Below are 15,162 nucleotides of genomic sequence, written 5' to 3'. Positions count from 1 at the left end.
TTGTTATACCGATTGCAAGCCTTTGTACATATTGCAACACTTTGATGATAAGTAGTACGCTTGAAATATTTTCTTGTCCTTTAATAGCACTCTAGCATGTTTTCTCTTTGTTTTTAGATGAGGTGTTTCTATGCAATATTTTACTGACACGCATTCTTCTGTTGATTGGTCTAGAATTCTGATGCATTACTTATCAAATAATCAGTTCATGGGTTTTTATTTGGCAAATGTTTTTTCGTATGTAAATATGTGTGAAAGATCGTTGATACTGCATCTGTACAGTCAAGGAGCCCACTGTCAATTTATATTCATGCTTATTTCGAAAATAATGAGACAATTTATATTCATGCTTGTCCTACCCTAATCAACTCTTTTTCACAAGTCATTCTCATACATAACCATTTGGGAAGGTGGTATTAGATGATAATGGAAAAATGTAAAGAAGTAAACATCTTTTAAAATGAGTGCTTCATTACCTTCATTACCATAGGAATGACATAGCATGTTTTATCAAAATTAACATTGGAACAAATTCCCATCCACCACTTGATATCAGTAACCGAAGGCGTAAATTCCTTTGGTCCAGATAAATTTGTAAAACCAGTATTCAATGTGAACTATAGCCTAAAGTATAAATGAAATATTTTCCTTTAACCAAGGCATCAAACATGTGTGAATATTTGTTTTGGATGTCATCCCTTGTTTTGTAGAATTTTTTAAATCACATTGATTGTTTGGAGACGAAGGCACTTCTTTCTCAAGTTACTGTAAGAAATAATTGGGTTTCTATTTGGTTTGTACAAGACATGGAAATAATTGGATTTCTCTTTGGTTTGTACAGGAGATAGAAAATGAAAAACTGAAGCTGGAACATGTTCAGTTACTTGAAGAAAATAGTGGTTTGTGTGTTCAGAATCAAAAACTATCTGAGGAAGCTTCTTATGCAAAGGAATTAGCTTCTGCTGCTGCCGTTGAGTTGAAAAATTTGGCTGCTGAAGTAACCAAACTCTCTCTGCAAAATGCAAAACTGGAAAAGGAATTGCAGGCTGCTCGTGAACTTAGTCACTCTAGAGGCTCTCAAATTGCCAACAGTGGCAGTCGAAAATACGATGATAGAATGAAGGCCGGAAGAAAAGGCCGATACTCTAGTCGGGTTGATGATATTTCAGGAGGTTTCTGTGATGGATTTGACTCGTATAATTTGGACCCAGAAGATCTCAAGATGGAACTCCAAGCACGGAAGCAGAGGAAGGCAGCTCTTGAAGCTGCATTGGCTGAAAAAGAATTTGTAGAAGAGGAATTTCGGAAAATGATTGAAGAGGCGAAAAGACGGGAAACAGCCCTTGAAAATGACTTAGCAAATATGTGGGTACTTGTTGCAAAGCTAAAAAAGGAAGTAGCATCTGTTCCCGAATCTTTAAGTGTTGAAAAGCTAGGTAATGAAGATATTATAAATGGACAAAAAACTACTGACGTCGATAAAAATAACATCAAGGATATTCAATCTTTGGAGATCAGCGAAGCTTCACCAGATGCTCCTAGTGAAGAGCCTTTGGTTACTCAGTTAAAAGTAAGTTTTTTAATTGTCAAGTTATGGTCTTAAGCTAGATTTTATAGTACGAACTTCATGATTAGGATTCAGCCTTTTCAGTTTTAGTCGGATGAAATAAGATTTAAAGAGAAAAAGTTATATGTAAATGTCAGTGGAATTTGTTTTTATCAGTAAGACCTAGTATAAGTGTATGAGTAAACCCATTGTTACCCAGAACGACATTTGGTACGGGATGGTAATGTGAATGAGGAACGCAACCAAAATTGACTTGACGACGTACAATATATACAAAAAATATATTTAATAAAAATAGAAAATGAAATTGATCGTTATGCTTTTGAAAATTGTTTTAACTATTTAAAAAAGTTTTCTAGGCTTTATCTCTTGATTTTCTCCTTTCTTTCTTCTCTAATTGGTAAATGGAGGCCATACCACCTTTATAAAAGGTATGCTAAACCTAAACCTAGACGACACCTTGCGCGATTTGAATTGTGTTTCGTGATGATTTGGAACGGATGGGTGCACAAAACGAGGCTACTTCCTACATATCATCATATCATGCTTCTATGAGTAAACCACTAGTGAAAATTAGTAAAATCAGTCTTAATAATCAAAATAAGCTTATTATCTACATCAGTAAATTTCAGTTCAGCTAAATCAGGGTCAGAACAGTGCATACCATTGTAGCTAGTGTTATTGAGATAGTTGAATTCTGTTCTAGTATGTCTAGAGTCCCCAATTAATCTCCTTTTTACATTTTTTTTTCAGGCACGGATGCAAGAAATGAAGGAGAAAGAGAAGTGTATGGGCAATGGAGAAACAAATTCGCATCTTTGTAAAGTTTGTTACGAGACACCTACCACTGCAATTCTTCTTCCTTGCAGACATTTTTGCTGTGAGTTACCCTTGTTTATGATAAGACTATACAACATATAATGGGGCCTCAACCAAAAGCTTAAACACATGTTTTCCTTATTCATGATGCTATATATTTCACTTGAGATGAGGGTGGATGATATTCAAAACCCGTGATCTGCCATGTTACTTTGATATCATATCAGAAAACCAACTTAACCAAAAGCGTAAACTAATGCTTGAGACCCCAATATATGTTACATACACATTTTATTTTCTCCTTTGATCAATAAAGTTTTTTGCCAGTTTTCTTAATCGGCAACATCTTTGCAGTGTGTAAACCTTGTTCATTGGCATGTTCAGAGTGCCCAATCTGCCGAACAAATATATCAGATAGAATTTTCGCATTCGCTTCTTGACAATCCATGTTATGCCCTTAAATTTGGAGGTGGTAGATTAGCATATATCAATCAACTGGTATGTCATTGTATGCCAAACAAATATAACTGATCATACTTCATTCATCTTAGTAACAGATTTATGTATTCCTTTCTATTTTTGCAGGGGGTTTTGAATTATTTTTTTACATATTGCTGATTTTCAGAGCCTTGGCTGGTACAAATTCTTTGATTAGTTGGCCTGTACGTAATTCCCCAGGTATATTATTTTTCTTTTTTTGGGCCCCCTGAATTTTGCCTTTTCCTGAAAATGTAAAAAATAAGAACTTAAAAAAGAAGGGTAAAGAATGGGGTGAGGGGGAGAGGAGAGATGAAAACTGAAAACCTACATGAAAAAAAAAAAGTAAGCAGATTGCTGGACGTTTGTTGTTTATTAGGATGCAGCAGTGTTGTGATGTATACCTTGTTTATCGTTGCTGTATAGAAAGAAGAAACAACATATTTCAAAGAGGAAAAAATCATGATCTGCTTCTCACATTTCTTGTCTTGCATCTACTCCATTAATCCTCCCTTTTTTCTCTTTTTTTAAGCTTTTACTCCCTCCGTTCCATGGACGACCACTAAGACAGATCAATTTGTTTATTCATTTAACCCAAATCTTTTGAATTAACGTTTTGGCTTTATTGTTGTCTCTTTGCTACATTTTATTTTAGTTTGTGTCCGTCATGTAGGATTTGTTAGGATTTGTTAAAGTTGTTCATTTATAACCTTAAAGTGATTACTTGATGCTAAAATGATTAATCATAATTTTAAAGTAGGGATTTAAAGTGTCACTTATAACTTTAAAGTGATTACTTACGGTTTTAAAGTAATTAATTAGAGAAATAAGGTGATTATATGGACTCGTCTTATGGTGAGACATTCTTATGCAAGACTTGCTAATAATATCAACGATCAGCTCGTCTTGTATAAGACTGTCTCACCATGAGACGAGCTCATATAATTATAAGTAATCAGGCCGTCGATTTACCTGTGCAGCCTGGGCTACTGCACAGGGCGACTGTCTCACCATAAGACGAGCTCATATAATTATAAGTAATCAGGCCGTCGATTTACCTGTGCAACCTGGGCTACTGCACAGGGCCCCAACATTTGGTGAAAATTTGAAAAAAATAAGATCTTTTATTAACTTTAGTCAAAAAATAAGATTCGTTCAAACTTTATTTTCAAAATAAGCGTCATTAGGCCCAAAGCTAGGCTTGGTACATAATCGCTGTTACTAACAGCGAGTTTAAAGTTGCTGGAATTTTTAAGTAAACATGTAGTTGCTGTTACTATCAGCGAAATAAGGTTTGACTGGTCAGAGGCGAAGTCGCTGTTAATAACAACGATCAAATGGTTTGACTTTTGTTGACTTTTGTGTATGATTTAATCTAGTCGTTGTAATATGGTTTAACTTAACGAATGAACTAAGTAATTTGATATGGATTCGTTGAACATGAATGAAATTGTGTTGAATTTTCGAGAGCATTTTCCCTATTTGAATATGATTGTCTGTTTGATTTTGATTTAATTCATATTTAATTCTTGGCGGAATGATTCATCGCCGAAAACTCCGAGTAATTAACATCATTTCATTCATAATAAATATGTGATAATACGATAAACATATATATTACAAAATATACACAACAGTTCACATGTTACAAATATTCAATATATACAAAACGTTACTAATGTTTAATATATAAAAACAGTATACTAATGTTAATCCTCCTCCTGTACCCTCTCTAACTGTGACGGTCTATGACGCCTCCTACGATAGTAAGAGGCGGTCGCATGACGCTCGGGTAGGGGAGGTGATTGATACTGGGATGATCCAGCACCCTGTGAGGACCCGGCACCATAGTCGGGGCACGTTAAGTCTACCTCCTTAAGATGAACGTCGGCATGATGAGAAGATGACCCCTGAGCGTCCATAGTGATGTCAGGCACAACGACTTCTAGAATGAAGTGCTAAAACTGTGTCCCTAAGAGTATGCCTTGGGCAATCTCCCGTACAGGCTCCTTTTGGCTGGAGCTGATGACAGCTGCAATGCCTTGTGCGTGCTTTCAATTTGGAGTTAATGAAATCTATAATATGTAAGTTCTATGAATAATAATCAACATGGAAGAATACTTACAAACTATGTCATCGTTGGTGCTGCGGAAGCGTACTGGGCGGCTGGCGGCTGCAATGATACCTCGTGGTATCATCCATCGACGAGTGATGGAGAGGAACCACGGCATGTAATCTACCGAAGTAGGTGGTGTGCCTACAGCATCGATCGACGCACCTTGGGCCAGCAGCTCTAGTTTGTGATCCCAACGAGCGATATGGCGCCAGTTGATCTCCAACCAGTTTTTGGGTTCCCGACCCTTGCGTGAGCTGCGATGGAGCTCCGCCTCTGTGTCACAAGGCAGCGGGATGCCCTGTACCATCCCAAATTGGCGCAGTACGCGCTCAGGGAGATGCACTTCGACTATTTCGAAGCATATCAAAGTACAGATGCTCTCCATTCCCCTGACAATATCCCTGAGTGCTGAGGCAATGCAGCATATGCCTCTGCGGGGTTAGGGTCCCATCGAAACTTCACGTGAATATGTAAATTAATAAATTACGCAATATGATAGTTACAAGACTAGTAAGTGAATCCTTTACCTGGTCAGCTCAAAGTAGATCAAATTGATCGCGATAGAAGCCCACGCCAGATCCTGTGTGAGTCCTTGTACGTCTATCAAAAGACCACCACGATCCATACGACACATCTGGTGATGGAAGAATTGGTGGCGCAAATCCACCACGTCCCACAGTCCTCATCGGTTGCCCAATGAGAATATGCTCCCACGCCCAAAGCTATGAATTACAGATATAAATAAGTAAACGAAACATAAGAACAAATTAAGAAACAAATCAATAACATGTAAAGTTAGTATTACCTGGAGAATAATTAGGGGCCCAGCAGTCTCCTTCCCGTTCTTCCGTGAAGCGCCACATAGTCTCCTGTACAGATAACCTAGGGCTGCGGAACCCCAGCTGTAGCCGGAAATGACCTCCCATGGCGCATCAAGCAACGTCAAGTACAAAAGCTGTACCCTATTACCAGTCTTGTCGGAGAACAAGACAACACCAATTAGATATAAGAGATATGCCTTAGTGTATTTCTCAATGGTAGCCTCATCAGCACCTTCAGAGAGGTAGAAGTTCTGCACAAGCCATGTTACGCGCAACCCACTCCCTTTGAATACCTGGGGGAGGTCGGAATCCTAAGACCCTATGAACTATATCTCGCCAACTATGGAGTTGGGGTCCAATGGTACAGACGGCATGTCCCTCGATGGAAAGCCGTGTAAGCACAGCTACGTCAAGTAGAGTGATAGTAGCTTCACCTAGAGGTAGGTGGAAGGTATGTGTCTCTAAGCGTCACCGCTCGACTAAAGCCGTGACTAAAGCCCGATCCACTCTCCCATAAGCGATGAGGTGGAAGTCGTACAACTTCGCTCGCTGAATGAAGGGAATGATTGCGTCAATCTGCCACGGAGCAGAGTCAGGATGCCTGGTCTATATGGTCTCTGTGTCGAACACCTAAACGCAAAGATTATATTAGAATAAAGTCAAAGTATTAAGGCATATACATTCAAAAAATTAAGCTAACTAACCTGGATATCCATAGTACACTGTTCCTGTGATTCGACTGCATCGTCAGCACACTAGGGTCGTGAGGACCTGGAGCTGCTAGATCCATCTCTATTGTAATTCAATAGACACTGATGGATCCATAAAGACTATGGAAACAATTAAATAACATAAGTAAACAATTTTAGTATTTCTTAAGTCTTTTATATATAATCATAACTACAACTAAGTTATTGAATTACAGTGGAGATGGATCCAGCAGCTTCAGGCCCTCGCGACTCTAGTGTGCTGACGATGCAGTCGAATCACAAGAGCAGTGTACTATGGGATGTCCAGGTTAGTTAACTTAATTTTTTGAATGTATATGCCTTAATACTTGAACTTTATTCTAATATAATCTTTGCGTTTAGGTGTCTGACACAGAGACCATATACACCAGACATCCTGACTCTGCTTCGTGGCAGATTGACGCACGAATCATTCCCTTCATTCAGTGAGTGAGGTTGTACAACTTCCACCTCATCGCTTATGGGAGAGTGGATTGGGCTTTAGTCACGGCTTTAGTCGAGCGGTGGCGCCAAGAGAGACATACCTTCCACCTACCTCTAGGTGAAGCTACTATCACTCTATTTGACGTAGCTGTGCTTACACGGCTTCCCATCAAGGGACATGTCGTCTGTACTTGATAGTTGGCGAGATATAGTTCATAGGGTCTTAGGAGTCCGACCTCTCCCAGAGGTATCCAAAGGGAGAGGGTTGCGCGTAACATGGCTTGTGCAGAACTTCTCGCACCTCCCTGAAGGTGCTGATGAGGCTACCATTGAGAGATATGCTAAGGCGTATCTAGGCATGGCCACGGTCCGGTTCCGGTTCCAAACGGTTCATGAGGCGGTTCCGGCGGTTCCAACTCACGGGACGGGCGGGTCGGACCATCGGTTCCATTTTTATTTTTTCTTTAAATATTTGTATAATAAAAAAATACTATAATATCGCGGACGTATCTTTGATGATTACTTGATTATTAGCGAAATTCATTGCATGTCAAGTTGTCATCGTTATTGAAATATTTACTAAAAAGAATGGAAAAAAAATAAATTAATAAGAAACGAATCAATGATAATGTCGATAAAGATGATTAATAAAAAAAGAGGGAGAAATTGGACTTGAACCTAGTACCCAAATGAATACTAAGCTGCCTACGTATCCCGAAGGAATCAAAGCCCACGTAGTTCTTTGTCATACCTTTTATTTATAGTTGTTGAATGTTGATTTATCGTTGTCGCTTGTCGGATTGATCCTATTCGTCTTCGTCATCATCATGTGGTTGGTTAAATGCTTCCGCTGACTCTCCTCCTGACGATGATGCAGATGTATCCATCATCATTCATGGATCATCATCGTCGTCTTGATCATCATCATTCCTTAGTCCTTGTGTTCGAATCTCCTCTTGATCCCAATCTTTCTTGCAAACACATATTTGAATACTATGTGGAGCAAGACGAGATCGCTTTTCGTCCAAAACTCTTCTACCTGCACTAAAAGCAGACTCCGACGCAATTGTTGACGCGGGAATTGCAAGGATATCCTTTGCAATTCTCGATAAAATGGGAAATTTTACAGATTTTTCTTTCCACCACTCCAAAATATTATAAATACTTTGGTCTATTTCAAAGTGGTGTTTAAGATAACTATCTTGTTCTAAATATGAGGTCGAGGAAGAAGAAGATGATCCTACAAAACTATCATCTTGACTCATTATGTTAGCTATTACCGAATTATAGTAAGAGGGACGTGCCGAAACGCTAGCACGCCTAGACATATCGCGTTTCGGGTTATATACACTAACGTAAAAATCATAGAGTTCTGCTAAATATTTTTTACATGTTTCTACATAATTATGTACATCAGTAGACGGGCGATCTAATGATTGGTAATAAAATCTTATTACTTTAGTAAGGACCTTAGTTTTAAAACGTGGGTCCAAAATGGTTTGAATGGTCAAAGGGGAAGTCGCTGTTAGTAACAGCGATCAAATAGTTTGACTTTTGTGTATGATTTAATTTAGCCGTTGTAATATGGTTTAACTTAACGAATGAACTATGTAATTTGATATGAATTCGTTGAACATGAATGAAATTGTGTTGAATTTTCGAGAGCATTTTCCCTATTTAAATATGATTGTCTGTTTGATTTTGATTTAATTCATACTTAATTCTTGACGGAATGATTCATCGCCGAAAACTCCGAGTAATTAACATCATTTCTTTCATAATAAACATGTGATAATACGATAAACATATATATTACAAAATATACACAACAGTTCACATGTTACAAATATTTAATAAACATGACCACATAGTCTCTTGTACAGATAACCTAGGGCTGCGGAACCCCAGTTGTTGCCGGAAATGACCTCCCATTGCGCATCAAGTACAAAAGCTGTACCCTATTGTCAGTCTTGTCGGAGAACAAGACAACACTAATTAGATATAAGAGATACGCCTAGGCATGGCCACGGGGCGGGTTACCCGGAACCGAACCGGTCCCGAACCGCTTGGAACCGGATCCGGAACCGGAACCGTTTGCGACAGGTTCCGAACCGCCCCGAACTGCGAAACCGTGAAACCGCCGGAAAAAAAGTTGCCGGAACCGTGAAACCGCCAGAAAAAACCGTTGTGAACGGGGTAAAAAACCCGCGGTTTGGAACCGGAACCGGTCCGGGAAAACCGGTCCAACGGTTCCATGGAACCGGTTCTGGAACCAAAACCGTTCCGGTTGAACCGGCTCAACGGTTCCGTGGAACCGGAACCGGGACCGGTCCGGTTGAACCGGTTCGCCAAAATATGACCGTTTGTTACCGTTAACTAGCCGTTGCATTCTCCTCTATATATACTCATCACTTTCAATCATTTTCATTCACAACTCATCTCTTCTCCTACTCTCTCTACTTACTCTCTCTACTTAATTCTTTAATTACGCAATTATTCTCTTAATTACATAATCAGTCTTTTAATTATTTCTTAATTTAGTTAGTTACATAATTAATTATTTATTTATTTTTTAATTCTATATTTCTATTATTACTTCAATATTATCAATCATGTCTTCATTTTTGAAAAAAGCCACAAAAAAAGTTACTAAAGTGGCAAAATCATTGGGAGGTTCCAGTTCCTCCAAAAGAAAGGCCACTTCTACTCCGTCGGTATCAACAACACCTTCCATTAGTAATTATAATTATGAACATAATTATTCGGAAGGGTACGACCCAGAGTTACATAATTATGCAGAAGAAGTGGAAAGAGAAATACAAATTGATGAAGAAGAAGAACAAGAAGAGGAACCAACGACCCAAATTGGGATACATATATCTCGACAGTCATCAATTATGTGACCAATACCAACTTAAAAAAGTGTATTGGTCATTAGATACTCCTACACGTTGGGGCTCAACCAACGATTTATTAAGAAAGGCGATTGCTTATCGTCCAGTAATAACACAACTATATAGTGAGTGTACAGATAGTTTCATAGCTGATGACACTTGGGAATTAGCTATAGGTGTACATAACATATTAGAAGCGTATGACCACGCGACTAAGATTTTTTCTTATGTTTATGAACCGAACGTTCACTTAGTAATAAGTGAATGTATTACTATTTTTTATCATCTCCTTAAATATACACATGAAGATACTAACCCAAAATTGAGGCCGATTCTTGCAGATATGATGGAAAAATGGAAGACATATTTTACCGATTTTCTTTATATTTATGGAATCGCAACCATTTTGGACCCACGTTTTAAAACTGAGGTCCTTACTAAAGTAATAGGATTTTATTACCAATCGTTAGATCGCCCGTCTACTGATGTACATAATTATGTAGGAACATGTAAAAAATATTTAGCAGAACTCTATGATTTTTACGCTAGTGTATATAACCCGAAACGCGATATGTCTAGGCGTGCTAGCGTTTCGGCACGTCCTTCTTACTATAATTCGGTAATAGCTAACATAATTAGTCAAGATGATAGTTTTGTAGGATCATCTTCTTCTTCCTCGACCTCATATTTAGAACAAGATAGTTATCTTAAACACCACTTTGAAATAGACCAAAGTATTTATAATATTTTGGAGTGGTGGAAAGAAAAATCTGTAAAATTTCCCATTTTATATTTTATCGAGAATTGCAAAGGATATCCTTGCAATTCCCGCGTCAACAATTGCGTCGGAGTCTGCTTTTAGTGCAGGTAGAAGAGTTTTGGACGAAAAGCGATCTCGTCTTGCTCCACATAGTATTCAAATATGTGTTTGCAAGAAAGATTGGGATCAAGAGGAGATTCGAACACAAGGACTAAGGAATGATGATGATCAAGACGACGATGATGATCCATGAATGATGATGGATACATCTGCATCATCGTCAGGAGGAGAGTCAGCAGAAGCATTTAACCAACCACATGATGATGACGAAGACGAATAGGATCAATCCGACAAGCGACAACGATAAATCAACATTCAACAACTATAAATAAAAGGTATGACAAAGAACTACGTGGGCTTTGATTCCTTCGGGATACGTAGGCAGCTTAGTATTCATTTGGGTACTAGGTTCAAGTCCAATTTCTCCCTCTTTTTTTATTAATCATCTTTATCGACATTATCATTGATTCGTTTCTTATTAATTTATTTTTTTTCCATTCTTTTTAGTAAATATTTCAATAACGATGACAACTTGACATGCAATGAATTTCGCTAATAATCAAGTAATCATCAAAGGTACGTCCGCGATATTATAGTATTTTTTTATTATACAAATATTTAAAGAAAAAATAAAAATGGAACCGATGGTCCGACCCGCCCGTCCCGTGAGTTGGAACCGCCGGAACCGCCTCATGAACCGCCAAGGAACTATTTGGAACCGCCCGAAACCGAAACCGTTCGCGACAGGTTCCATATGGAACCGGGTGGAACCGGAACGGAACCGGACCAACCCGGACCGTGGCCATGCCTAGTTGTTGATAACATCAACGTCAATTCAGGCCACGATGGTGGAATTCAAGGCCGTCAATTCCTAAGACCTACAAATAGTAGTGTTGAGTGTTTTTATTAGTGCGGTCACTTTTATTTTAATTTCATTTATTTTATTAAATAATTATTTTAAGATCATTTCCAGTCCCTCCTTTTCAATATTATTTTCTATTTATTTCAGTTACTATTGTGAGAGATAGTCTTTCGATGAGACGACTTCAAAACAAAGAGTCCATGCTAATAATTATATTAGTTGCGCTTTTTAGCCCATGTATTGGGAAGTGAAAAGCTTCTCACAATGAGACCGTCTCACACAAGAATTTGTGTTTACTTTTTTGTATTTGTCCAGATAATATTCCAACTGTTGATATCTAATTGTGTATAATTAAAAGTTATAAAAAGTTAATATTAATAATACTACTTGTATTAAGATGAATCAAACAAGATTTCACTTGACTATGTTTTAATTATAAATTGAGAACAAAAATACAAATTAATAATGAACTATGTAAAGTATTTAAATTTAAATGGAATGTAAATACTGAATAAGTTGAAGTGTAAATTTATATGTCGTTAATTTAACATAAATCGGTGATCTTATCAGCACTTTTAATACTAATTTGTGATTTAAACGATTTATAAACATCTCATTATGCTATATTTTTTTTGTTATCAATAATTTGCCCTAAATTATAATCTTAGTTATATTACAATTTAGTTTTAAAACAAATATATCCAGGGAATATTGAAATTTAGAAATTAAGACGGCCCTATAAGTAATCACTTTAACAATAAATATACATGGACAAATTCGATAGAGATAGTCTCACCAAGAGATCGTTTCATTTAAGATTTGTGATCAATGATAACCCTCCTCTTATAACCCTTCATTTTTTATACTAATTTTAGTGTTTTTTTAAGAAAAGTTGGATATGATAGTGCATGAAGAGAGGATAAATTGTAATGATGAAATTAAAATAGAGTTAAAATCTATAAATGACAATAAAAAAAAGTGGTGAATTATTGTCCACAAGTAGAAATTATGCAAAATAAGTGAGACACACAAAAATAGAAACGGCCTCTCTCTTGAGAGACCGTCTTTTCTAAAGACAGTTCTCAAAAGCCCAACCCATTATGTTAATTTAAAAAAAAAATTGACGTGCGCATATAAGTGTAATGTGAAAAGTCACATAATGTATTTGAAGTTATAACAACATTGATTTGGGGTTATAACATAATATATTTAGTGTTATACCAGCATATATTTGAGGATTATAACATAATTTATTTGGGGTTATAACATAATATATTTAAAGCTATAACAATATATATATTTGAGGTTATAACAATATATATGAGGTTATAACAACATATATTTGTGGTTATAACATATTATATATGGGGTTATAACATAATATACAGTTAGATATATAATGGTTTGTGTTTGAGGGTATACTATTTTTAGAGCATCAAATATATTATGTTATAACCCAAATGTATGTTGTTATACTCCATATATATTATATTATTACTTCAAATATATATTGTTACAACTCTAAATATATTATGTTATAACCCCAAATATATTATGTTATAAGCACAAATATATGTTGTTATAACCTCAAATATACGTATTGTTATAACTTCTAATATATTATGTTCCAAAATAAATTATGTTATAAACCCCAAATATATGCTGGTATAATACCAAATATATTATATTATAACCTCAAATAAATGTTGTTATAACTCTAAATATATTATGTAACTTTTCATATTCTACTTTAAACGCGCGCGTTAATTTTTTTTTTTAAAAATTAACATAAATTAGATTTGGGCTGGGCTTTTGAGAGCCGTCTTTACAAAAGACGATCTCAAGTAAGAATTTTTGAAATAGAAAATGATGTTAAATGAATTAGATGGAGGATTTCCTCCTTATGGTTCAAACAATAATATTCATTACTTATTTCAATCAATAAGTACTCTTTCGGGGAATGACATGTTAAATGGTTGAAATTTAATGAAAGTTACTGTTATCCCATTTGGTTTTTTGACACTAGTTATAACTTAATTTTTTTTATTCTTAATTTATAAGTTTAAACATAGTCAAGTGGGCATGTGATCTTTTTTATTCGTCTCAACGTAATAATTATTAATATTAAGTTTTTATACTTTTGAATTATATACAATTAGATATATCAAGGCTTCAATAATTACATTGGCAAACATGCCAAGTCACTAAAACGTAAGAAATTTAATTTTTATAGGAAATCCCATAACAAGTTTATAGTCATATTTTTTTTATTTTAATAATCTCATTTTCTTCATAAAGTTAACACAAATTCTTATGAAAGACAATCTCTTTGAGAAACTGTCTTAAATGGGCCTGTTCCATACTTCAAAAAAAGAAAATTAAAATGTTGGTTGAATTAGTTCATTAATTACGTCACTTAATGAAATTGAAAACTGCACCCCATCATTTGAATTGTCTCATTGTAAAACGCGTCAATTTAATTACGCGTCAATTTAATTTCCCCAACTGCAAATCATAATTAATAAAAAAACCATCCATGTTTAGTGACCTTCTCCCATTCATATGAAACATCATTTCATAAAGAGAAAATTATAATAAACTACCTATTCTATACCCCTTTTTGCAAAAAACTACCTTATATAATACATTTCTTTGCAAAACACTACCTTATAACGGTTTTTAACGTTTGACCGTTTAAATTAACCGTTGACTATCACGTGATAGTCACGTGACCTTATAAACTTTTCCTCCTTCTTCATTTCAGCCTCTTCCAGGCATCTGACCAAGCCCTCCCTTTCCCTCAAATCCCATCTGCAATTTCACAGGAATTTCCTGCAATAAATTAGGAAATATAATCGAAATCGAACTCTCGAACCAGGGATTATCAGGCACTCTTCGTTTCAATGGAATTCTTTCCCTGATTTTTCCAGTTTAACCCAATTGAAGTTCTTATACTTACAATTAAGTGGATATTTTGGGGTTTTTCCATGGAATTCTTTCACTAAAATCACTACCTTTGTTGAGCTTAATATTGGAGATAACCCTTTTGATATTACTCCATTTCCTAAACAAATTCTTCAATTAAAGAATTTAAATGTCTTACTTCTGTATAATTGTAGCATTTCTGGGCAAATTCCGTCAGAAATTGGGAATTTAACAGACCTAATTGATCTTGAATTATCACAAAATTTCTTATCTGGGTCAATTCCATTAGAAATTTCAAATTTAAAAAATCTAAAGTACCTTAAAATCTGGAGAAACAATCTTACCGGAAAATTACCATTTGGGTTCAGAAATCTGACAAATTTGGAGCAATTTGATGCTTGTAATAACAGATTAGAAGGTGATTTATCTGAGCTGAAATTCTTGAATAAGCTTGTTTGGCTTCAATTATACAACAACAATTTCTCAGGTGAAATTCCCCAGCAGAATTTGGGAAATTCAAAAGCTTAGCAAATCTATCTTTATACAATAACAAATTCACAGGAGAACTTCCTATGAAACTTGGTTCATGGACTGAATTTGATTTCATTGACATCTCGACGAATCATCTTTCAGGTCCAATTCCTCCTGAGGGAAAGGGAGGGCTTGGTCAGATGCCTGGAAGAGGCTGA

At 36.0% G+C, this 15,162-nt stretch overlaps 2 protein-coding genes across 4 annotated transcripts in view; both read left to right on the top strand.

Annotated features, from left to right (window-relative positions):
- The window catches only part of LOC130805929 (kinesin-like protein KIN-7D, mitochondrial), a 25,000-nt gene extending 13,030 nt beyond the window's left edge, over nt 1-11,970 (top strand). The window contains exons 22-28 of one of the 3 annotated variants that reach the window (XM_057670769.1): nt 842-1,570; nt 2,321-2,447; nt 2,741-2,884; nt 2,972-3,064; nt 6,726-6,817; nt 6,892-11,262; nt 11,696-11,969. In XM_057670769.1, the coding sequence (XP_057526752.1) occupies nt 842-1,570; nt 2,321-2,447; nt 2,741-2,826 (942 nt within the window). In that variant the 3' untranslated portion in view covers nt 2,827-2,884; nt 2,972-3,064; nt 6,726-6,817; nt 6,892-11,262; nt 11,696-11,969. Of the gene's footprint in view, nt 1-841; nt 1,571-2,320; nt 2,448-2,740; nt 2,885-2,971; nt 3,065-6,725; nt 6,818-6,891 lie in introns of all 3 variants that reach the window. The other 2 variants (XM_057670770.1, XM_057670768.1) reach the window with 2 other exon arrangements.
- On the top strand, nt 6,731-15,162 carry LOC130805758 (receptor-like protein kinase 7). Its single transcript, XM_057670543.1, has 4 exons — nt 6,731-6,817; nt 6,892-6,974; nt 14,479-14,960; nt 15,035-15,162. Exons 1-4 carry the CDS (start codon nt 6,731-6,733, stop codon nt 15,160-15,162), a joined length of 780 nt encoding a protein of 259 aa, XP_057526526.1.

The sequence above is a fragment of the Amaranthus tricolor genome, chromosome 2 (assembly GCF_026212465.1).
Source record: "Amaranthus tricolor cultivar Red isolate AtriRed21 chromosome 2, ASM2621246v1, whole genome shotgun sequence".
NCBI lineage: Eukaryota > Viridiplantae > Streptophyta > Magnoliopsida > Caryophyllales > Amaranthaceae > Amaranthus > Amaranthus tricolor.
This window is presented reverse-complemented; position numbering and strand designations above follow the sequence as displayed.